This window comes from Mesocricetus auratus, unplaced genomic scaffold (genome assembly GCF_017639785.1).
Source record: "Mesocricetus auratus isolate SY011 unplaced genomic scaffold, BCM_Maur_2.0 Super-Scaffold_100006, whole genome shotgun sequence".
Taxonomy (NCBI): domain Eukaryota; kingdom Metazoa; phylum Chordata; class Mammalia; order Rodentia; family Cricetidae; genus Mesocricetus; species Mesocricetus auratus.
The window spans coordinates 15,171,638-15,194,710 of record NW_024429190.1 but is presented as its reverse complement, the minus strand read 5'-3'; the positions used below and the strand labels follow the sequence as shown (position 1 = coordinate 15,194,710).

At 52.6% G+C, this 23,073-nt stretch overlaps 1 protein-coding gene across 3 annotated transcripts in view; it reads right to left on the bottom strand.

The window, feature by feature from the left end:
• Positions 1–77: 77 nt before the first annotated feature.
• Rgs12 (regulator of G protein signaling 12) overlaps positions 78–23,073 on the bottom strand; it is a 96,330-nt gene continuing 73,334 nt past the window's right edge. For 2 of the 3 annotated variants that reach the window (XM_005068860.4, XM_021226466.2), the window contains 14 exons: positions 21,081–21,250; positions 20,149–20,241; positions 19,274–19,417; positions 17,877–18,056; positions 17,437–17,590; positions 16,274–16,350; positions 14,579–14,773; positions 14,221–14,294; positions 13,685–13,811; positions 12,155–12,251; positions 10,651–10,730; positions 10,114–10,267; positions 8,290–8,871; positions 78–556 (listed from right to left, as the gene is read on the bottom strand). In XM_005068860.4, the coding sequence (XP_005068917.2) occupies positions 330–556; positions 8,290–8,871; positions 10,114–10,267; positions 10,651–10,730; positions 12,155–12,251; positions 13,685–13,811; positions 14,221–14,294; positions 14,579–14,773; positions 16,274–16,350; positions 17,437–17,590; positions 17,877–18,056; positions 19,274–19,417; positions 20,149–20,241; positions 21,081–21,250 (2,354 nt within the window). In that variant the 3' untranslated portion in view covers positions 78–329. Of the gene's footprint in view, positions 557–8,289; positions 8,872–10,113; positions 10,268–10,650; positions 10,731–12,154; positions 12,252–13,684; positions 13,812–14,220; positions 14,295–14,578; positions 14,774–16,273; positions 16,351–17,436; positions 17,591–17,876; positions 18,057–19,273; positions 19,418–20,148; positions 20,242–21,080; positions 21,251–23,073 lie in introns of those variants that run through there. The other variant, XM_021226465.2, reaches the window with a different exon arrangement.

Genomic DNA, 23,073 nt, shown 5'->3' with positions numbered 1-23,073 from the left:
GCTATGTCCAAGAGTGAGGGCTCCTGGGGTAGTGGTAGCATGTGACACCAGCACTTAGCACAACACAATACAAGGCATGTCTTCAGAAACATTTTATTGGGCAAAGTCTGAATGCTAAGGTAGGCTGTGTGGAGGTGTCTAAACCCAGCCCCTGTGACGAGATGCTTTAGTTCCTGAGGACATTGTGGCTGAGGGGGCTCCTCCCAGGACCCCGAGGACTCATTGTTGAAAAACAGGTCCCTGCTGTCTCAGAGTCACATCCTTCCCCTCATATGAACATAGAAGACAGTGCAGGCTAGAGCAGTAGGAATTGTAAGATCAGACTAGCTTCAAACAAAGGTGGCATGGTGTGTGCTGGCCTTGGGCCTGCTGGGCTCACCTGGGATGGGGCTCAGGCCAGGACCATTTGCTAGAAAGGGTCCATCAGCTTTCACCCTCCTGGGGCCCTGCCGTGACCCCAGGATGCTGCCGCCCCACCCAGGAGACACACCCGTAACGAGGTCCACATCGATGATCCTGTTGACTGGGAGGCTTCCGCTGCCTCGGGCCCTGCCCCCTGTCACAGGGAGAAGAGAAGCTGTCACCTGCTTGCCTCAGCTTTGGGCTTCCAAAACCCACCCTCTCATCCCTGCACAGACACCAAAAATACCCCAAATCCACTCCAGACAAGATGACCTCCAGCCATAAGGCACAGACCTGGGCAGGAGGGCTGGGAAGGTCAGAGGACATCAGACGCCAGTCATCATGCCTACCAGGAGCCTCCACAGATGATTCTCCTAATAGGCCACCTCATGGTGAATGGCTCTGACGGCAGGCAGTCCCACAGTCTCAATTGGGAGGCTCATGTATCACAGGCTCTTCTGACTTGAGGAAGGGACCCAGGCCTCTGGGGACTGGGGAGCCCTGGGCAGTCCTTGGCCCTAGTCCTTCCTGTCCCAGGACTTTCTTACACTTGTACACCTGTGCCCTGGCTTCATCTTCAGGCTGCTCAGGGGGTTTCCCCCACTAGGGGGGCATCTCACTAGATGCTGGCCCTAGCAGCCCCTTCCGCCCCCCCCCCACCTGGAACACCACTGATGCATGTTGTTCCTCTGTTGGGCACCTGTTTGGATAGCTGTCCTCATCTTCCAGGATGGCAGCTAGACTCCTTCCTGACAGGCTTCCAGTGGGGACATTGAACTGACTCCAGGCCAGGGCTGGAAGCCTGGAGGTGGGTTCATCCAGTGTGGGGCTGGAGTGGCCAGGACAGCTTAGGACAACCCAGAGGGGTAGATGCACCCTGGAGTCCAGTAGGTGTCTCAGAAAGCAGGCAGGGAGGCTGTCTCTGAGCTCCCACTGAGACCTCCTCATGGTCTCTTCCCTGGCCCTAGTGAAGCCCAGAAGCACAGATCAGGTCACCTACTTCAGTTCCCAGTCACCTTGTCCTGATTGCGCACCTTTACCCCGTTTCTCCTGGGCACTGTCTGCATCCTTCAAGCCTTGGAGAGCCTAGGATGCTCCCTTAACGGGTCTCCCAGCCCAGATCCCCTACCCTCCGTCCTTTCTTTTCCTAGTACTAGGGTCATCGTCACCCACACAAACTCCTCTTGGTCTGTAGAGCCCCCTGACTCCCATGTCACAAACACTTGTAGCCACCTGCTCCTCCCTGTCACCAACCTGTTGTCTCCACTGTCACTGTCGCTTTCTTGCTGAGGTCCTTCTGAGCTCTCCTCACATTCTCATCTTTGTTCTGAATGTCTACTCCATTGCCCCAGCTGCCCAAAACTGCCTTGGAAGTTTCTAGATCTCAAGATGGGTTTAAAAATCCTCACTTCAGCCGGGCGGTGGTGGCGCACGCCTTTAATCCCAGCACTCGGGAGGCAGAGGCAGGCGGATCTCTGTGAGTTCGAGGCCAGGCTGGACCGACAGCCTCTAAAACAATACAGAGAAACCCTGTCTTGTAAAACCAAAATAAAAATCCTCACTTCAGGACTACCTTGATGCATCTGGTTGGCTATTCACGGGCCTTGCAAGAAACTTACCCATCTACTTTGGATTGGGTGATATCCCCACAACCAAGTAATAGTCTGCAGGGATCTGGGAGTAGCTCCATTTGGGGCAGGTCTCAGGTCCCCGCATTACACTATCCTGAGCTCCTAGCCATGGGTTAGCGCCACCAGTGTTAAGGCTCTCAGGGAGTCCCTGAGTATGCCACCTTCCCTCTATAGACTGAGATCAGAATGCTCTGCAGAGATGGATCCCCACTTCACTCCACCTTTGGGAGCCCACAGGCAGGGTGGGGCCATCCCTGCCAAACCCACAGGGGACAGACTGGAGAGTTCCGTTCTAGGCCACAAGAACCTGGAACATGGGATTATATTCTACCAACCAACCCAGACTCAGTTTCCCCAATTATAACAGAGGGCTTGCCTAACAGACACAGGGATCAGGTTTGTGATGGTCCAGCCTCTCTGTGGACTCCAAGGCCCCTGGACTCTTCATATCTCACCTTAATCTGGTCCCAAGCTTCCAGAAGTGGCTTCCACGAGGCCTTGTGTAGCAAGTGCAAGCTTAAACTCAGAGGCACAATGTCTCTACTAAGGGTCTCCAGCTCATCCTTTGACAAGTTCAGGGGACACACGAAGAGGCTCATCAGCCTCAGTTGGTATCAGTACCAGGGTGCCAACACACAGTGTGGGTAAGACTGGAACTCTCCCAGTCTGCCCTACAGTCATGCAGCAAACATTCTGCTAGGGCCTGCTGGGATCCAGTCTTGCCCCTACCTATTCTGCTGGTCATCAAACCTCCATGGCTCCAAATGGCATGGCAGTAAGATGGTATGTAAAGAGGCCAGCCATCAGTCCTCCACCAGTGGTCACCATCAGGGCATTTGTGTAGAGTGCCATCAGGTTCTGAAAGAGCCAGTGACCCCACACAGGTACAAGAGGCCCGTGTAGGACCCTCCATCCCTGAATGGACACTCAGGAACAGACTCCAACCTCCAGCAGCCTCGTGTTCCCAGAAGGGGATAAGACATATTTTCTGGGGATCAAGGAAGTATACCTCAAAATAAGAGGCACCCTTACTCTTCCTGCCTTCCCAGCCCTGCCCTGCCAATGTGGCAAGTCCCAGGCAATGAGTCAGACAGCAACCATATGCCACAACCAGCCTACCCCCAAGGCCCCACAGAGCTCCCTAGGCTGGGAGCAATGCATGGGACCCCACACTGGTTTCCAGGAGACGCTAGGCAGGGCCAGTCTGGGGCAGCAAAGCCTACACCACACCTCCTGGGGTTCTCATTGAGTACTCGAGCACCCAGACCACGGCCAAGTCAGCATCTCATTTCCTGGCCCCCGGGCCACCCACTGACCTTTCTCTTTGGCACATTGGTCCATGGCTAACTTGTCCTATGAGGCCCATGCAGCCACTCTGACAAGGTCTTTGCCAGAGCATCAGACTGGGAACTACAGGCCCCTCTCTAGGAGCTGAAGCTTTCCTTTGCCTCTCTGTCGGCACTGATACCGTCTGTCACCTCTTCATTTGCCTGTGGATATTGCCCCAGCTGCCGCCTGCTCTGGTCTGGGCATGCCTACCCTGCAGCCCACCCTTAGGGTTCCGTGCCACACAGCTAAGAAAGGCTGAGGGTTCACCTCCTAAGCCCTCTCTCAGGGTCCAGCCCTCGCTGCCTGTCCCTCTTCCCTTCCTGTCTCCGCAGGGCAGGGGTGCTGCTCTGAGCTATGACTCCAGACCTTCAGGATTGTGTGCACTACCTGATCCTGCTGCCTCCTGCCAGGGCCCCCAGATGCTCCTAGAAACAGCCCAGGCAAGGTGAACCACAGATGCAGGAAAACCTGGAAGGAGGCAGCAAAGAGGAACAGAGGCCAGGGCCTCATCCTGGCCATTCCACAGTTCACACAGGGGCCTGCCAACTCCTGGCTCATGACCCCTGGTCACTACCTGCCTTCACAAAGACCCCACTCAGGATCAGGGCTGTGACAGGCCAGGCTAGATTGCAGTTCCGTATTCTACAAACACTTCCTGGGCTTTGGGCACATGATCCCCTGTGGCTAGGATGGACAGTGGTGTCGGGAACACAGTGGACAGGGAATGGGGAATCTAGAGGATGGTACCTAGCAAGGCTGGCATGCGAGGGTAGGGGCATTCAAGAAGTCAGCAGGCTTAGGGAGGGCCTGTGCTGGAGGGCGTGGGGATGGGGCGGATCAGGACAACAGGGCAGACGTGAGCAAGGCTGGAAGGTGAGGCCCTTGTAAGTCAGGCCTGGAGTCTGTAGTAGTACAAACAAAAAGCCCAGTCCCGGGCATCAAGAGGAATCTGAGATCCACTTGATACTAGACACTGGACAAGGTCTGGTACCAGACGGGTGGCCTCTGGCAGATGGCTTTCTTGGTAACTTGGTAAACTTACCAGGGTCAGCCCCAGGGGTGATGAGTTCTGAGCTGTGTCTGTGCCTCATGAGGGCTGAGCTTCCAGGGTACAGATCCCTTGAGGACATGAGAGATATTCTGGGAGCCATGGGAACAGAACGGGATGGCACTTGCCAAGGACGAAATGTCCGGATGGAGCTTGAGTCCAGCAAGGCTGTGCACCATCACTCCAAGCTCAGCAAGTGTGACACCATGCAGGGCTGGGGAAGGACCCAGGCTGGGGTGGGAGATAAGCCTGACAGACACTGCTGGTCACAGAGCAGCAGTCACCATATCGTTACCTCCAGGGTGAGGAACTGTCACAGACTTTGTCCCAGGCCTCAGCCACCTCTGGATGGGTAGGCAGAAGGGTGAAGAGCTGCAGTGGGAACTGAGCTGGGAGCCCACACATAACTACTGTGACATGTTAAGTCCTGGATGGCCCTGTGAAGGCCCTTCCATAAGGGATCATGGCTCAGCCCTTTGGAGCTGTTATTTCTTGGGAGCCTCCTGTGGGGCTGGGGTTGAGGTTGGGCAGGGAGCTCTGCCTAGCCAGGTATTCCTAGGAAGCAGGCCATGCACTATGGCCTGGGAGGGTTCACTGATCTGCCCTTAGCCAAGACCTGAGTCTGGCGTCCAGAAGCTGTGCTGACGAGTGTCCAGAGGGTGAAGATGAGGCAGGCAGAGGCAGGGACCTTATGAGAACAGGAAGGACAGTGGCTTTATAGTCCAGCCATGCTCAAGGAAGGGGCAGCAGAAGAGTCCAGGCCCTGGAAGACACCAGACTACCCCCAGTTCCACATCACTGTTGGTTAAGTGCTCTCAGAGCGAATGGAGACCGCTGAGATGGGGGCGGGGCTCTAGCCGCGGTCTAGCAGGAGACTGCTCTGTGGTTCTCAGCTCAGACCCTGTCACTACAAGCCCACTTCTGCAAGTCTTTTTTCCTCCTCGAAACAGTGTCCTCAAGGCAGGACCCCATGCCCCCAGGATCCAGAGGGACGAACAGGACAGGACTCAGGTGCTGCCATACCACCACGCCACCCAGAGGCCCTCTGCAAGACCCCAGCAAGGTGGCAGGCCAGCAAATAGACAGTATTACAGGGTGGACAGGAATGATCAAAACAACTCACATAACTGTGAGGGGGCAATTTCTAGACTTGTCTGCAGGAACTCCCTGCTTGGGAGGCCCTACTCCAGGTCCCTGCTTCCTCTGCAATGTCTTTGTAAAACAAAAACAGAGCAACCCTCCGAGAGAGTTGAGAAGGAAGTTCTCCCGGGCTGCGGACACGCATCTGCTTTTCCCTATCATGAAGGAACTTGGGTATTTTGGAATTTCCTTTATCAAGACACAAATATAATGAGATAGTGCATAGAAACACATGTGCACGTATACATATGTACGTGCGCACACACACACAGTCACACACCCCTATCAAAGTGTCTAGAGTGTTAGTGGCCACATTTAAATGCTTTTCTCACTGGACCAAGGGGCCAAGGTGGCCGATACATTCCTAAAAACTATCTCACAGGATTAGTGGGAATAGCTGGGTGGATGTGAGGCCTTCAGATCCCAAAAACTGTAAGGGCAGTCAGTTGGCCACCCCTGCTCAGAAGGGCAGAAAGGACCCTGATACCTGTACCTGAGGGTGCTCTTATATATAGGCAGCCTTGTCCAGCATTTCAGTCTCTTCAGTAAGGCACTCTCCCACATAGAGAAAGCAAGCTGAACAGTGGAACTATACCCCACGGCCTTCTCCTCCATGTGGGGGCCACTGCCTCCAGGAAATGGGAAAAGTTATCAGCACCTATAGCCTTCCAGTGACACTGGGGATTGGCTGGTGGGAGTCACGACGAATGTACTACAGCCAAAGCCCCCCAGTCCTCTCCTACTGCCATCTCTTCCAGGACAAAGCCCAAGGGCCCTGCTTTCCTACCTCTGTGGGTACCAGAGACTTACCTTTTACAAGTCCAGTGTCACCCCTGCTCTTCCCCTATTAGCATACCCAGGGCATGCCAGCAAAGGCCACATGGCCAGGCACCACACTGGGTGCCACTGTCCACATGCCCCGTGGGTAAACTATACAGCCTGCTCACACTCCAGATAGGACACCAACATCTGAGCTGCGAGCTAGTGTGAGCAGAGACAGGCTCCACAGCCATCCCGAGAGGGGAACAGGGCTTAAGGAACCAAACCCAGGACCTCTGCTCTTCTCACCTCTTCTGTGGTGGAAGTGACAGGCAATGGCAGGAGCAGCCTTGGACAGCACAGGCCTGAGGTGGGGAAGATTCTGCCAGGGGGCAGGATCGGGCAGGGGTAATTCCATTCTCACCTTTAAACCTCCTCTCTTGGTGTTCTATCACAAAGCTGTGTGACAGCCATGTGACAGGACTTTGTGAAGGGAATGGTCTCTCTTAAAAGTCAGGATATTTGGGGCTCAAGAGATGGCCCAGGGGTTAAGTTGCTGCTCTTGCAGAGGACCTGGGTTGGTTCCCAGCACCCATGTGGCAGTTCACAGCCATCTGTAACTCCAGTTCCAGGGGATCTACACTCTCTTATGACCTCTGGGAGCACCAGACACACATGTAGTGCACATACAAATATTCAGGCAAAATACTCATATACACACAAATTAAAACACAAGTCATTTTTAAAAAGCTTGTTTAAGGTAAATCTACTTAATTTCTCCAAAATGGTTAAGAGGTAGAAAGAATCAACTATATTTTAATCCTAAAGAGAAACCCCGCTCTCAAATGAGGAAGGAAGGAGTTTTCAGCCAGTCCAGTGATGCGCTCTAGAGTTTATTACTCGGAAGAACAGAGTCAGAACACAGGTAGAACTGTAAACAGGCAGCTACAAAGGAGCAGGAAGGAGGGGTGTGGCATGACAGAGGTGCCCAAGCATGCACACAGGGCCACTTCATGGCACCTCGTGCTTCCTCATAGGGTGTATCCCCACTGGGTGGGGCTGTGGAGTCCAGCCCACCATGTTACCCTCCCAGGTGCCCGGATGTGTGAGTGTGTGGAACATGCATCGAGGCCTGAAAAGACCCGGCCCAAGAAGAAGGGCCTGGACGGGCCTCACATTGCCTGCTGCAGGTCACAGCCAGGCATTAGACGGGGACACAGGAAACATGCACTGAAAGGCTCGGCACTGTCATGGTAGGGACACTGAGCACAGTGGCTGCTGACGCCCCATCTCTACTGTGTGGGATCAGGAGTGTTCTGGATGGGGCTAGAGTGGCATCCCCACTACCTAGTCACACCGCTCCCCTCCACACACACTGGACTTTAGGGTTCCACCAAGAGAAATGCCTGGACACACATGAGGCCAGCCAGTGAGCAGCAGAGCAGCAGGGGCTGCCTGGTGCAGGTACACAGCCCAGCCTGTGGGGGCAGCCCGCAAGTCCTGGCTGGCCACAGAGGGGCTGACATTGAGAACCCTGGTCCTCGTCAGCATGGGGCCCTTGCTGACTGGCTCAAGACCAAAACTATTTTTTCCATCTTGAAGGTAAAACACTGAAATGGCAGTAAGAAGGTTTTAAAGGCAAGATCCATACTCAGACCTGAGCCTGCACGAGGTGTCACTGGATGTGGGTTAGCATTCCCACGGCACCTTCACAGCAACAGCTCAGCATGGTGTATCTGCCCGAGCCTTAGGGACCCTCCCAGGGAGACTGAACCTTGGCTGCCACCTGCTTTCTTTTCAGAGAAGGCAAAAGAGGCCGCATAAATACAAGAGAAGGGGGCCATCCCTTGGAACGTTTCAATACACAGAAGTAAAGGAGGGGCTGCCTGCCTCAGTGTTCCCTTTATTAAACATGGAATGGAGCAGCCGTGGGCAGTTAGCAGGACAGATCAAGGGTGTAGAGTCAGAACCTGGAAGTACCTGGTCTTGTAGGTCCTGGTGTGTCTTGGGGTATGGGGGCTGGCGGTAGCAGCGTGCAGTTGGGGCTGCTGATGTCCCCCTCCCCCATCAGGGTCAGGTCAGCCACCTGCTCATCCTCCACAGTCTGGATGCCCCCAGCCTCCACTTCTGGCGATAGCCTCCTCCAGGCCTGTGTAGGGCCCTCCTGCACAGTGGGCATGCAGGAGGGCTTTGTAGGCTTCTCTTTAGGTTGGGTGGTCCCAGGAGGCCCAGGGGGGCTGTGGGCTGAGCTGGGGCTATGGGTGGAGCTGGGGCTGTGGGCGGAGCCTGGACTGTGGGCGGAGCCTGGACTGTGGGCTGAGGCAGGGCTGGTTGCTGGGCTGTCACTGTAGCTCTCCTCTGTCTGAGCAGCTCCCTCCTGGACGAGGCCTGTGACAGCTCTCTTGCTAAAGCCCTTGACTGGGGCTGGACTGGACAAGGCGAGTTCTGATGAACCAGAAGGTAAGCGAAGAAACTCAGGCAGCACCAGGTCTTCCTTTCTTAGCAGCCCACGCTGGTCATCGGCTCTGTTGCTCTGAGCTTTGGAAATGAGCTCAAAAAACTCTATTGGAAGAAAACCCACAGTGACCATATTTGAGAGACTGACAGATGCATGCACGCTTCAGCTGACCACTCAATCTTACCAGGGGCTTCTGCTTCCTTGAGCCACCATGGCAGTCAACAGAGTACGAGGTCAGCCACACTACTTCACCCACAGAGCTAAGGCCAATGTCTGGCTGCCAGCCCCCCTGAAATTATACTGTCAGGCTTGGACCTGAAAACACCCCTCGGTTGCTAGCACTCAATAGGATGGTGCTAGTACTCTAGTGTGTATTTTGCTCATACATGGGGCCCTTTATACCTGAGCATAGATGAATTTGAGGTGTAGGTAATGTCTGGAGTAGGGTACGACAGAGCCAGGGCCCAGCTGCACTGCAGACCCAATATCAGGAGATGGCTAGCCTGTGGGAGGCTGAGAGAAAGCCTTAGCTGGGTAGAATGGAGAGCCATGAGATCCACCTGGCTCCCAAATTCATTGCTTCTGCACAGAAGGTGGTGCTCTCGGGCTGACCCATCTGAAGCTCCCCAGCCCGTGGGCCAGAATGAGCACTCTGGGCTTGGCATCTGCCTGGCTTCTTCACTGCCTGCTCCAAAGCCTTTTCTTGTCACCAGGCTGTTTTTAGCATGACTCAAATTCACCATTAAACCACAGGGGTCTAAAATTTCTCTAGTATCCTAACGACTGTCTGTAATCCATAAGGAGTCCAATGTCTTCCCTGTCAGTGGTTCTCAGAGATGCACACACCAAAGTGTATGTGTTTTACAACTGCTTAGTGGTGAGAATGACCAAGAGAGACATTTAATGGTTCTATGATGAAAAGGTTCCACAGTAAGGGATACATCCCACCCATATGGCCCCCAAGTCCCAGGGGCACCCTACAGAAATCCTGGGTCAGGGCAGAACAGGCCTTTCTCTAGCCTCCATAATCAACATAGTTCAGCAAACCTCAGCCCTCTCTGGCCAAGGACTTTGCCCTCCTCCCTCACACCTGGCTCCTGCCCCCACCCAAGCTGGGCCCCAGCTCATGTCAGGGTTTGGGTGATGGGGGAAGGGAGCTGGTTGACAGCACAGCAAGGGCTGCTGGTCTTTGGCGGGCCTCTGGCTCTCGCCTCCTAACAGGAGCTTTAGTGAAGCTACACCAATAGCTTCAGTGTAAGGACCAGGCTACAGACAGGGCAGCGCAGGGTTAAAGACCATACTGTGCATTTACTGGGAAACACGGAAGTTTTAAAAAGTACACATACCCTCTGCTTCGTCCAAATTAATTTTCTGATATTTTTTTTTCCCAATCTTTGCAATAGATTCTTCTCTCTTTGAAAGCCGGGGATCCCTAGCACTTTTTCCATTTTCTCCTCTTATTTTAATAGAGTTAGATTTGCCTAGTGTTCTCTCCTCTCCCTGCATCAGAAGGAAAGTGAAGTTCTACTACATGTCAGCACACGGTAACATATCACTCATCAGTACACTAAAGGCCCTGGGGGCCCAGGCATGGACAGCGAGTCTAGACACACTTTGCAAATCAATCCCAATAATGGATTAACACATTTATGGCCCACCTACCCACCCAGGACAAAAGAAAACCGAAGACTGATAGCTCACAGCAAAGTGGAGACTGAACCCCAAAGGGACATGAGGACAATCACCCACAGGGGGAGGTGCACGCACAATCCTGAGCTGAGCCCCAGCCAGCCAAACGGGCAACAACAGACACAAGGAGCCCCAAGAGGTGGAGGCCAAGGGAGAGGGTCAGGGACAGTGTGGACTGGCGGAAGGGGAATTACCATAGCCGAGTGGTTTCTGGGGCTGGAGTTCACAGCAGAGCTTTGTTTGACAGGAGCACCTTTCTGTTTGTCTGTGGACACTAAACACAGGAGACAAGCTTATGACCAGGGCTCACAGTGCCCTCTGAACAATAAACACCATTTGCTGTGTTCTGTGAGAGCAAAGGCCCTCTCCATCCCTTATCTAACATGCACACACAGGCCAGAGCCTAGCTTCTCTCTGCCTACCTGATGCAGCTGGGAGAATGCAGTAAGGGGCATGAGGGAGGCCTATACATTTACTGGGACATTGAGAGGCTAAGATGGAAAAACTCGTGCCATATACCATGTGCTACACATGTTCCTTTAGAATATGACATGAAGCCCTGCCTGTGTTCCATCAGAGTGGAGGTGGCATTGAGTGAGGACCACTGTCTGGATAACCAGAATCCTAGACCACAGCACCTTGTAAGCCGGCACCTCCCCTCACTTGTACACAGATCTACTTGCCAGCCTTGGATGAAGCTTCTGAGAACCCAGCAGGCAAAGCTAGTTGCCTGCCCACGGAAGCTGTCCAGATAGCGCTCAGTCCACCCACACCAGGGCCAGGGTGCATCATTTTCTAGCGTAGAGGATGACTAAGGAAGAGGACATCTCCTCTGTAAAGAGGCAGAAACAGATAGGGACTAAAGCCCAGGCCACAGAACCCATATCTGCTAGGCTGCCACAGGATGGAGACCTATGCTCCTTCCCAGGTCCTGGGGTATCTGCTTTCATAAAGCCCTCAAAAGTCATTTGGGCACAAGCCCTGGGGAAAACTTAAAGTTACCTGGAGTAGCTCTACACAAGAGACCACCACAGAGATCACCCCTCGTTAGCAGCTTCTAGAAAGTTCTCCTACCACCCGGAGAGTCCTAGGGGCTATAAGACAAAGTACCTGTCCCATGGGTTTCCTGTGCTAGTGCCCTAAATAGTATGGGCCCCTGAGGCTTTGGCCAGGACTGACTGACCAGGTTAGGCCTGTGGTTGTTGAGGTATTGGGTGGGAAAGAGTTGTGTGGTCCACTTGACCCCACATATGAAGAACAACACAGCAGGTAATGTTGAGTGCAGTGCCAGTGCCCACTGGACAGGACCACGCCCACTTTCGTCCTCACTGCCTGTTTCACCTGGAGGAACAAATCTCAGAACAGGGTACTTCATTAAAGATAAGACCTAGAACAGACTGTTGAGGCCTTGGATCCCTGCTTTGTAACAACAAAGGCCTCTAAAGAAAAGAGCACCTTCTAGCACTTTCTGCCACATAATCATCCTGGAGTGGCAGGCAGGGGCTGAGCTGAGAAGACATGCTCAGGGGCCAGCGCCCTCCTTCCACAGCCCTGCTGCTCCTTCTCCTGTAGGAGGCTGGGTTGAGCACATGAGAGGTAAATTGCCATGTGAGGGGTCACATGGACAGATCAGTCTGTCCATGGTGTGGTTATGAGACAGCTACTGGCCACTGAGGGCAGGCTGGGATGCAACCTTACCTTTCCCTCTGCAAGGATCCCTCTCCTCCAGGATGACCCGCTGTCCATCTAGACTTGATATAGGGGCACCAAGGTCCAGGGGCTCCTTCTCCCCACTCTAGAGGCAGAGATGATGCAGTGAATCATTTCACTTACCCAGACTGGAATTTTCTGGAATAGTTGTTTGTAACCCAGCCACTGACAGTAAGACTAACCCAGGCTTCATGGAGCCTCAATCCAGCTGGCTCTGGGGTCAGGTCACCCAGCCTGGCTGACCTGTGGGAATATGGAACCCTGAGAAGCTGGTGAGGCAGGTCTTTCAAAGGCCACTCAAAGGGGAGGCAGAACAACCCAGGGGAAAACTGGGAACTCTCAGCCCCGGAAAAAAGGTTGAAATGCATGCATCAACACTCAGTAACTTCACCTGGCTTCTGTGTCGACACTGCTCATAGTCTCCATGATGGTCAAACTAAAATGCCCACACTGACCCACAAGCATCTCTGAGGGGGACCCTGAAGGTAGGGTACAGGGAACAATCTTAGCAGCTCTAGGTGCTCCTGACTCTCTCTGTTCAGGGTGCTCTGCTCCTCTGAAGTGGTTTTGCTCTGCCTGTGAGACTACCACAGCTGGACAAAGGGGTGAGGGAGGCACCTGGATGCCAGGCTAGGTCAGTCTCTTCAGGCAGATTTCTAAGCTCCAAACTGAGCCCACAGTAGGGAAGTGGTATCAAGTTACCTGAAGCTTGAGCCTGTGAATAATTAAGTAGGTTCCTCTTGTTTATTTCAAGGCTCTTAGACAATTCTGAGAACAATTTCAGGGAAAATTAAAAATTTAAGAATACTTGAAATTTCAGCCCAGCATAGTGATGTATGCCTGTAATCCCAATACTTGGGAGATATAGGCAGAGGATAAGGAGTTCAAGGCTAGCCTGAGTGTCATGAACCCCTCCCTGTCTCAAGAATATCAAAACAAAAAACCCTGGTAATCACAGTTTGGATAAAGTTGATCGTGAAGGCCTGGCAGATGCTATACCCTAAGCCACTGTGAGTCAACACTGCCTAAGGCCAGAGCCATCCTAGCTGGTGGTCCATAAACAACCATGGAAGCAGGAAAGGGCTGGGGAGGGCCTGCTGTCTTCTTCCTCAACCTCACCCCTGCAACCAACTCTCTCTCAACAACAGGAAGGGAACGGTCCACTGCAAATGCATGTGAAACTGCCATTCAGTGCAAGGGACAGGGACAGTGTGCCTGTGCCCTGGCAAACAGCACATCAAGGGGGTACTGGCTGTACTGTTTTCTCATCACACCTGAAAATGGTGGAGATCTTTCAAGGTGTTTATTGCTTCAATTTGGTTCACCTGAAGCAAATAGCAACCCTTTCCATAATGAACAATGTACAAATATTTGACAATGGAGAAGATGGGCAGTAGAAGAAAGGAGACTGTCCTTTAACTTAGGGAGGACAGTGACATGAAATGAGATATAGGAGATAATAAGGGACAAGGTGGGGTATAACCCTGGTGGTATGCTCAGACTCCAAATGACACTCACCAGCCTCACCAGCAGGCTACCCAGGTCCAGGCCATACTTGGCCACCACTGGCCGTAACACTTCTGTGACAGGCTTAGTAGGCTTGGCCTTGAGTCCCACTGACCGGTTAATTGGAACGAGATCCAGCCTGGAAGTAGAGCAGGGAACATTCACCAAACATCCAGTTCTGCTCCACCACATCTCAAGGGTCCCCTCAACACAACAGGATTCCACAGCTTGGGGGACCCGGCAATCCATCCCCATACTGTAAGGAACACTCCTTGCACTTGGGAGCAAGTGATTTAAAGCAGGGCTGCTAGGTAACCACTGGGTAGAGCCTCCTGCTTCTTTCCCCACTATGATTTTAGAGCCAAGCAGCCCATGTGTGGTGCCTGTCCCTTTGCCCAGAATCTGGTGGGGCACTGGCATTCTTTTATGGCCTGCTGTGGGACAAGTACATGTTCATTGGGCAAAAAACCAGAGATTAGCACGGAAGGCCTGAGACTCAAAGAATGGAGGCTCTGGAGTCTCCAGAAACCTGTGCACTGCTCTCTTACCGAAACAAAGTGCGCTTTTCCAAGCGCAGGTCCCTGGTGGCCAGGATGCTGCTGTCCTGATGCAGCACTAGAGGCTGAGGAACAAAGACAGCAGAGTTAACGTGGAAGCATGTGGGCTTGACATGTGACAGCACACAGCTGCAAGAACAAGAGAGCAGCTTCAAAAGTAGCCTGACGCCCTCTAGACGCAGGATGTGCATGCCGTGAACCCACTGACCCCGGGAGCCCCCACTTGCAGCTGTACCGTCTCTCAGGCGGGGCAGTAGTGGTGGTGGCAGGAGTGGGTACTAACAAGGCCAGGAGGAAGGGAGTGGGCAGGACCAGGATGCTGGTGGCTCACTCCTGCCTGGCACAGTACCTTGTCTCCGCCCACCAGGAAGAGGTCCACAGCAGCCCCATTGATGCCATGCCGCTCACACAATCCAGACAGGATCTCTTTGATGGAAAACCCGGACTTTACAGCAACCACACAGGATGTCCCATCTGGGAGGTGGACACAGCAGTGTTTGGCAGCCTTATCTCTCTCTAGCGCTGAGGTCCTGCAGGCCTCTGACTGTAGGGCAGAGAGACAAAGTCAGTGTCAAGAGGTATCCTGAGGAAGTCAGCCTGACTGGTCTCATGAGCCCAATAACCTGCCTATCCTTCGTGCAGTTCTATACACACAGAAACTCAGAATCTGCCACAGGGCATTCTCTCACCCCAAAGCTGATGGTGTGGTAGGGTTTGGAGGTCAGGTTTTGGGAAGGCAATGCTCTCTCAGGTCTAGTAACTATATGGCTTGTAACTGAAGCATGGCTGCTGTCCTGTCAAATGAGACTGCCCTTCATACTGCTGTACTTGGATCCAACTCACCTTGGGAACCCAAGGTTGAGATAATGAACTGCCCACAGGCCTGCAGGCTGTCCTACCCCTCCAGTCAAAGCATTACAAGCTTGTCCTGAGGGCATCTCATTGTCATTACTGCTTCCCCAGTGTCTGAAAAACTCTTTGCCTATTACTTCAGGAAAGTGGCCAGGAGGGTGACGACCAGCAGCAGAAATGGCCCAAGGACTCCTCCTAAATCTGTGTGGCTTCTCCCATGAAGTGGCTGTTTCATTCCTGGCCTTGGAATCTACCCAGGAGGGACCTGGCAGAAGGGGTAGAGTCAGTTCTCAACCTAACCTCCTGGTCACCATGGGGAAGAACCTAGGCTGGCCACTGGATGGCGACAAAAACATGGTCCGGCTGGCCTCACTGCTCTGGCCCACAGCCATATACCCACAGTCATCTGTGAGCTGTGAGGCCAGGGGACTGGAGGCTTAGATGAGGCGCCCCAAGCACAGGACCACCACCCAGTGGACACTTAGGTACAGGCACTTCATGCTTTCCAACACTAAGCTGGGGTTTTGGTGGCAATAGGTAAATGACAGGGTATTGGGAGTAATGAAAGAATAAATAACCATCAACCATCAGCCATTTTGATGGACAGTTACAAATGCCATGATGCTGACAGCCAACAAGGTCTTCCAACATTCTTATCGGGCAAGAGTTGAGGCAGTAGCAGGTCTTGAACCCTACCCAGCTCTCCTCACAGCACATTATCAAAGAGCAGGGCAAGCAGGGTGCCCTGAAGAGACCTTTAGAACTAGGTCTATCTCTTAAGTGGTAGGAGGCCAGCTCCTAGAACCCCACAGGCAGACACAAACACTGGAATGCTGGAGTCAACAGGAGGTCTGAGCATCAAGCCTAAGATAAAGCCCTACTTCAAAGCATACTGTGTGCTCTTAGTGGGAGTTCAAGAAACATTAACTACATCACAACAAAGGAATTTAAGAAATAAACTCAAGGCTAATTTTAGTCCTTACACAGCACCCATCCCCACCTACTGAACAGTGTCTCACGATGCCCTAGGAATCCTGGGCTGGGAACCCTGAGGCCGAGGGGAATCCAGGCCAGTGTCCAATCCTGGTACCCTGTTTGTGAAACAAATGCTGGCTTCTTATGAGCCAGACTTCATCTACCAGCTGGTAGGTGTAGCCTGTGACCCTTGGAAGGAGAAGAGGTGACCACTCACCAGGTCTAGGCTCCCTGCAGAAGACACAGAGCCCTGGGACTCCCGACGGCAGAGGCCTCCATTGGCGTGAAGGGCATCTTGAAAGACCGGAAAGACTGGGGTCAACCAGAAGCCACAGCTTCACGTGCCCTCAGTCAGTACAGACCCTCCCTCACCCCTCATACTGAAAAGACACATTAACAAGGACAGAGACAGCAAAACAGCAGAAGCCCTTCCAGGAGCCACTTTGTTTCAATGGGATTTAGTCAAACAGTTCCCTCACACAGAGGCCAAGGGCAGAGCCAAGAAGGTCACCATTGTGGGGGCCCTGTAGGACTCAAGGCATTGCCAGGTATCAGATAGCAGGAAGCAATGCTGCAAAGCCCAGTCTCATGTCCCTGTGTGAACCTGTCTTCAACTGAGCCGTGATTTCTATCTCCAAGTGCTGTGTTGGATCTGAAGAAGACTGCCCCTGTGACCAGCTGTCTGCCCATTGTACTGGTGACTCATTTCCCATCTTCTTCCTCAAAAACCCTGTTCAGAGCCAAGTCCAACTCTCTAACCTGTCCAAACTATAATCTAGGCTGGCCTATGCACCGTGAAAGGACCTAAACATTGTCCTATGCTAAGTCAGACTGACACTCAGGTTCCTGGATCCAGTGACCTGTCCTGAACAAGTGGCCTCTCAGGCATCTACAGACCCCATACCTGTCTGCGTGAGTGTCTGAGCTCCACTGAAATCTCCCACAAGCCTGCCAAGTATGGAGGCTTGCATGAGACACTCTCCTATCTCGCAGTGCCCATTCACCAACACAATGGCTGGTGCACATTCATTGGCACAGGCAACAAGCTGTGCCTGGTCATGAGGTATAGCATGCTTATGTTTGTTTCTCTTTACCTGATTCTGTTTTCCAGACTTTCTACTGAAGCACCTGTTACTTTCATAGCAGGAAGGAAAGGGCCCCAGTCAGCCAAACAGCCTGCATTAAGGAGTCTCCAGGAGGTTCTGGAGCAGGCCTGCTCTGTAGGCAGGCTCACTCCCAACTCTGCTGCACAGTCAGGCTCTGTGACATTTCCTCATTCCTCCAGACAGCTCTTGTATACTTCTGCCTGCCCACCATGGCCTCTCATGTCACCATGGCAGCCAAGTGCCCTGTCGCAACAGCATGGTCTGTATCACATACCATGGGCATGGTCACCATGGTCCTTCTTCTTCTGGGACCGCCCGGTGCTCCTGTTCCTTGACCAGGAGAAAAAGGTCCCTTTGCGTTTTTTCTCACAATCCTCATCCCCTACATCCTCATTCAGGGATCGTCCTGATTTTGATTTTCCACTTAACTGCCAGAAAATAGAAACAACAGTTAAGACACTGAAGCTATCTATACATTACATGAAACACCAAGGAGCTTGGATATAGAACTCTGTAAGGATTCTGAGGAATAATCTAGATCCTTCAATTGATCAAGGGCACAATCCTGACCCTCTCTTTCGCCCCTGAGGTGGCCAGGGGTTAGGGACCCAGGAAAAGGTTTGAGGGATCTGTGTCCTCTGTGTCCCACCCCCAGCTGCTGAAGGGGTGAGCTGATGTAGCCTCACTCTCACCCCACAAGGGCTGGCCCAGCACCTTTTTTGGTGTGGACACATTGGAGTGGTCGGAGCTGATGCTGTGTTTGGAGGCTGGGCTGCTGGGGACCTGCTGGGAGTCAGGGAGGGTGCGTCCTTCCACCTCCGCCAGGACACATTCTTGGTACAGCTGGGATTTCAGAAAGCGAGTGTAGCTATCAAACTTCATCAAGTTGAAAATCTGTGGAGCAGATACCATGCAGCACAGTTACAGAAGGGATTGAACTCCCCAAGGCCCCAGTGTGGTGCAGAAGATCTGTACCCATGAATGGGTGCTATTGTGGAAGGGTGTCATTTCAGCCAGTCCTTCCAGGGCATTCTGATGTCAACTGTCCAGGATCCTTCGGACCTCTCTTATCAGCCTCTCTCCTTTGCCACTCTAGTAGGAGCAGAGTCAGAAATACAGCCCAAAGCATGGGCAGATTCAGGCCTCCAGCTGCAACCTCAGCAGGCCTTCATTTCCTAAGGACTTGGAAGACAGTTGTCTCCTGCAACCCAGTGACACAGCAGCTGCCAGAGCTGGGGAGTATGCTCTGGATGAGCATCACTGGGTCAGATCACATGCTCTTCCAAAATCAAGCCATAGACATATAAGTAGGGTACCATGTGATTCAGCTCTCAGAGGCTGAGGCAGGAGTATGGTGAGCTTCAGGTCAGCCTTGGTGAGCTACACAGTGAGACCAAACAGCAACTGCTGAAAATACAAAGTCCATACCTCAAGCATACAGACAGGCCCAGAGCTACACTGGCCAGACATGGAGCATTTTGAATGTGTGTCAGCGATGTGTATTCATAGAAATAGTAGTCAAAGTTTTGAATCTGGATCTTTCTCTGTGCTGGTACAATGCAGTACCATCCTCTCTTGGATGCTATGAGTGACACTGAACTCTGGCTCCAGGTCAGCCCCGCAATCATGAAACCGCTGACCTTTCATAATGTGTCGTGTGGAAAAGTTGTAGCTGCCATGTTCTATAGATCAGGTGTGTCCAATGCACTTAAAATACTTTTTCTAAGCATGCATTGATTGACTGATTGATTGATTGATGCACACCTGCTATGGTCCATGTGTGGAGGTCAGAGTACACCTTGCAGAAGCTGGTTCTCTCCTTCCACTATGTGTGTTCCAATGATCAACTCAGGTTGTCAGGTGGCGACAAGCACCTTTATCTGCTGAACCATCTCACCAGCCCCAGTGACTTTTGAAAGATAATATTGTCCTCTACTTTGGTTCACAGTGGGGTGCAAGTCTGTGACACAGGCTTCTTGTCCTCAGTGGTCAGAAGGCTCCTCACCATGCCCACATTGCCAGCAGCCCCTCCTCAGCTGAGAGTTTGCTGCTCTGAGAGAGTCCTGAATCCCAAGCCCTGGCTGGAAGCCCCATAAACTGCCCACAGTCACCTGGAGCTGTTGTTCCTTGAACATGTCGGGGTGGGGTGCATTGAGAATGTCATCTGCCAGCTGGGCCTGGCTGTCAATGTTTACAGGAGTTGTGGCTTTGCTGCACAGGAATTTACTGAAAATCTCCCGGGCCCTGTAAGAGAGCTGACAGGTAGAAAGGTCTGAGCAGATCTGTGGACACACACCCACTGGACATGCAATCCCCACCTGTGTCACTGGTATTCCCAAGGCTAACGCTGCTTTGGGGTTGGAGAACTGATTCAAAGGCCCAGTCTATATTGTGGCTTACAAAGGGAAACATAAAAGAATGAGCCAGGAAAAAAAAAAAACTACCAAATCGGCTCCTCTGCAAGTTTCTGAATGGCTGCTTTGTAAGGGCCTCAAAAACAGAGTCGCTACCTGGAATAGGCCTCAGAGTGGGATCCACCAGCAAGATGTGAGTCACAGGGGAGGACCGGAGTGCACAGTGCTCAGAGCACAAGAAAGGCATGAGATCACTCTGTGAGGACAATTGTTACTTTGGGGACATGCCACCGGATATGCCTGGGTGGTCCTGGGGCAGCTTGAAAGGAGCCGTCAGGCTGACAGGGCGAGGGCGGCTTTGACTGAGGGCTTCTCTGAGTCCCCCTCCAGTGCTGTTCCTTCCCCCAGTCCCAACACCAAGTACCACCTCTGCCAGGCTCTGTGACAGGACATTTATGCAGACTATGTTTAGGCAGGATTAAATGTCACACACTTACGTTTTTATTCGGAAGCAGAAATGTCATGTTTTTACAGTCACGTAGGAACACCCCTTGTCAACTGCTCAAGCAGCCCTTCATGTCAGCCTGTGTCACCTGACCCCCATGCAGCCCCTGCCCTGAAGAGCAGTTTACCTCTTTTTTGTCATGTGCAGGGACATGACTGAAGCACTCACAGGCCTGCCAGAATAAAATGTTCTCTTCACTGAATTCCTTCCGTAGAAAATCCTGAGAAGAGAGCAGTCGTCACTCCACAACTCCTCCATGCAGCTGACCCCCACACCCTTATCCTGGCCTCCGTCCACAACACAGCAGTGTAGGAAACTCTCAAGAGGGCCTTGAAAGCAAGCACAGAGGCTGCCCAACATCTCTGAGGGAAGCCATCCACCTCACAGCTCTTTCCTCAAGCACAGAGGCTGCCCAACATTTCTGAGGGAAGCCATCTGCCTCACAGCTCTTTCCTCAAGAGCTGGTCATCCTTTTTTCCTTAAGACACACGTTTTTAGTTTCTAATTAGCATACAAACCTGACATCATATCATCATGACACTGTCCTACACATGTTGCCTGTATTCACCCCATTACCCTCACTCGTTGCCCCACCCCCACTCCTGGGTCCTTAAGAGCTGTACTTGTCAGAGTGCACGTCCAAGAGTTTTGAAGAGGCTCCAGCTAGGATGATGATGCACACCTGTAACCTAGTACTCAGAAGGCTGAGGCAGGAATATGAGTTCTAAGTTAGCCTGAGTAACACAGTGAGACCCTGTCTCCAAACAAATCAACAAACAAAGCCAAGAAACTCTGATGTTCCTTGCTGTACAGACATTTGGGGGGCCGGGGAGCTTCAGAAAACCCCAAGGCAGGGGGCAGGCCAGGAAGGAAGACTAAACCAAGGGTCTCTACAGATGCACACCCTACTCTGAGTCTTGGGCTTGGAGCAGATGCTGGGACGGTCAAACCCCTACAAGGTGAAGCACAGTCTTTGATGCCAGAGATGACCAAGTGAGCTCAAGCACCCTTGGCACAAAGTGCCAGTGCCCCTCCTAGTATAGCAGTCCCTTTACTCACAGAGAAGTAGCGAACACCAATGGGATCCTGCAGCAGACGCTCAAATGACACTGCCCAGCTGGCGACCCTCCTCTCCCGTAGGCGCCGGCAGCTCTGCACACTGGGGAGGCTGGCATTGCTGCTCAGGCTGTTGTTGCTGATGCAGTCCTTCAGGTCAGCTCCTGTCAACTCTGCAGGATCAGCACAGACACTCCTGCACCTCTTGCCTTTCTGTGCCCGCTCCACAGGAGCCACAGGAACCTACTGGCTCTGTTTTCCCACACTTGTCCAGTCAGAGACACGTACTGTACCTGAAGCCTAGCCAAAGGCTCTCTAGACATCAGACACAGCAGTGAAAAGAACACATCTCAGCCTCACAGGGGTGCACATGTGTGTGCGCAAGAACTCGCGATCTCTCTCTCTCTCTCTCTCTCTCTCTCTCTCTCTCTCTCTCTCTCTCTCTCATACATAATAAGCTCTGACCATGAGAATGACCCAGAGAAGCTATTACCTAAGGTGCACATATAATGTGGGGCAGAAAGCTCGATGCTGAGTATAGAGCAGGGAGGCATTTACAAGTGCACCACAAAGCAAAAGACCCTGAGTGACGTTCAAGGGGAGGCTTCAGTTGGCCCCATCGCCCTCCTGATGCTGTCTGCTGCAATTTGGAATCCATAGCTCATGGCTTGTGCACTTTTCTGTGTGCAGGTCACTTCTCAGGGGCAACATTAAGCCACAACATCCAAATTGAGTGTTTAACCATGTGTCCTCTGGCAGCTCATTCACTGGTGATCCCAATACAGGAAAACATTGCAACTCAATAAAGAGAAGGAGGAGTGTCTAGGAAGACCCCATCTGTCACCCGTCTACCTGATGAAGCAGCCCAGGGATGAGAGGAGGACCACAGGCTGGTGTCAGAGTTGTTACACATGTTGCCTCTGGTGGGCAGTGCACATGGAGCTTCCCTAGATGACTGTGACCAGGTTAGACCTACCACTGTGGGCAGGCAGGACAGGAGCCCTCCTGGACTATGCTGTCAGGAGGCCCCAGGCTCTGCAGCAGAGCTTACTAAGGTGACTTTCACATAGTAGCACTAAGGAAACATTGCTACGTCACATGTTCACACCAGGTTCCTTCACCTGTTCTGAGCACCTGTGGCCTGGTATTCAGGAAAGGCCACTCAGGATGCTCTACCCTGTGGTCAGGCTACAGGACAGATTCATGGGGACAAGTTAGCTGGCTCTAGCTTGAGGTCAGCTACTGAAGTGCCCCTCCTAGCAGGGAGGGGAGGAGGGGGAGTGAGGGGACTGGAAGCAGCATGGCCACTAAAACTTACTGATCACACCCAGTCCACAGGTGCACTGAGAGCTGCCACTGAGCCCACAACTCGGAAAGGCATGCAGATGGTGTGCAGGCCAGGACATAGAGGGTCTTACACGAGACCCAGTACAGACACTACAGGTCTAGAGGAGAGCTACCCTGGGGGCTAGGACCCAAGCCAGGGTGTGGCTACAGCCTCCTAGGATACTTTCCTCAGATCAGCATGGCACCCAGATTAAGTAGTGGGCAAGAGTGTTCAAAGACAGCTGGCACTCAGGTTAGAAGAGACAAGGGAGAGACATAGCGTCACATGCTGACACCACTACAGACATTTATGTCAGAAGAAATGACACTGTGAGAACAGAACTTGTACAATTTAATGCTTCTTTGACCACCCCCCCTCACTGTGCACCAGCCACTGATCTCCTGAGGTCTAGAGGAAAGGGCTTGGGTCAGGACACATCACAGTAGTGTCACCCTGCTCTTCCTGAACACTGCTCAGCAGGGTGACATGGTCAGAGCAGCCGGCACTATGTAGGGCTGTTTCACTATGTAGCTCGCCACCACACACACTATGTGAGCACCTCACACACTTTCAGCTGGACTGGGACCCCACAGGGGCTGGTTCTCTGAAGCAGACCTGTGTCCAGGGACCAGAGCAGATACTGATTTTCTCAGAATGTACATTTAAGTC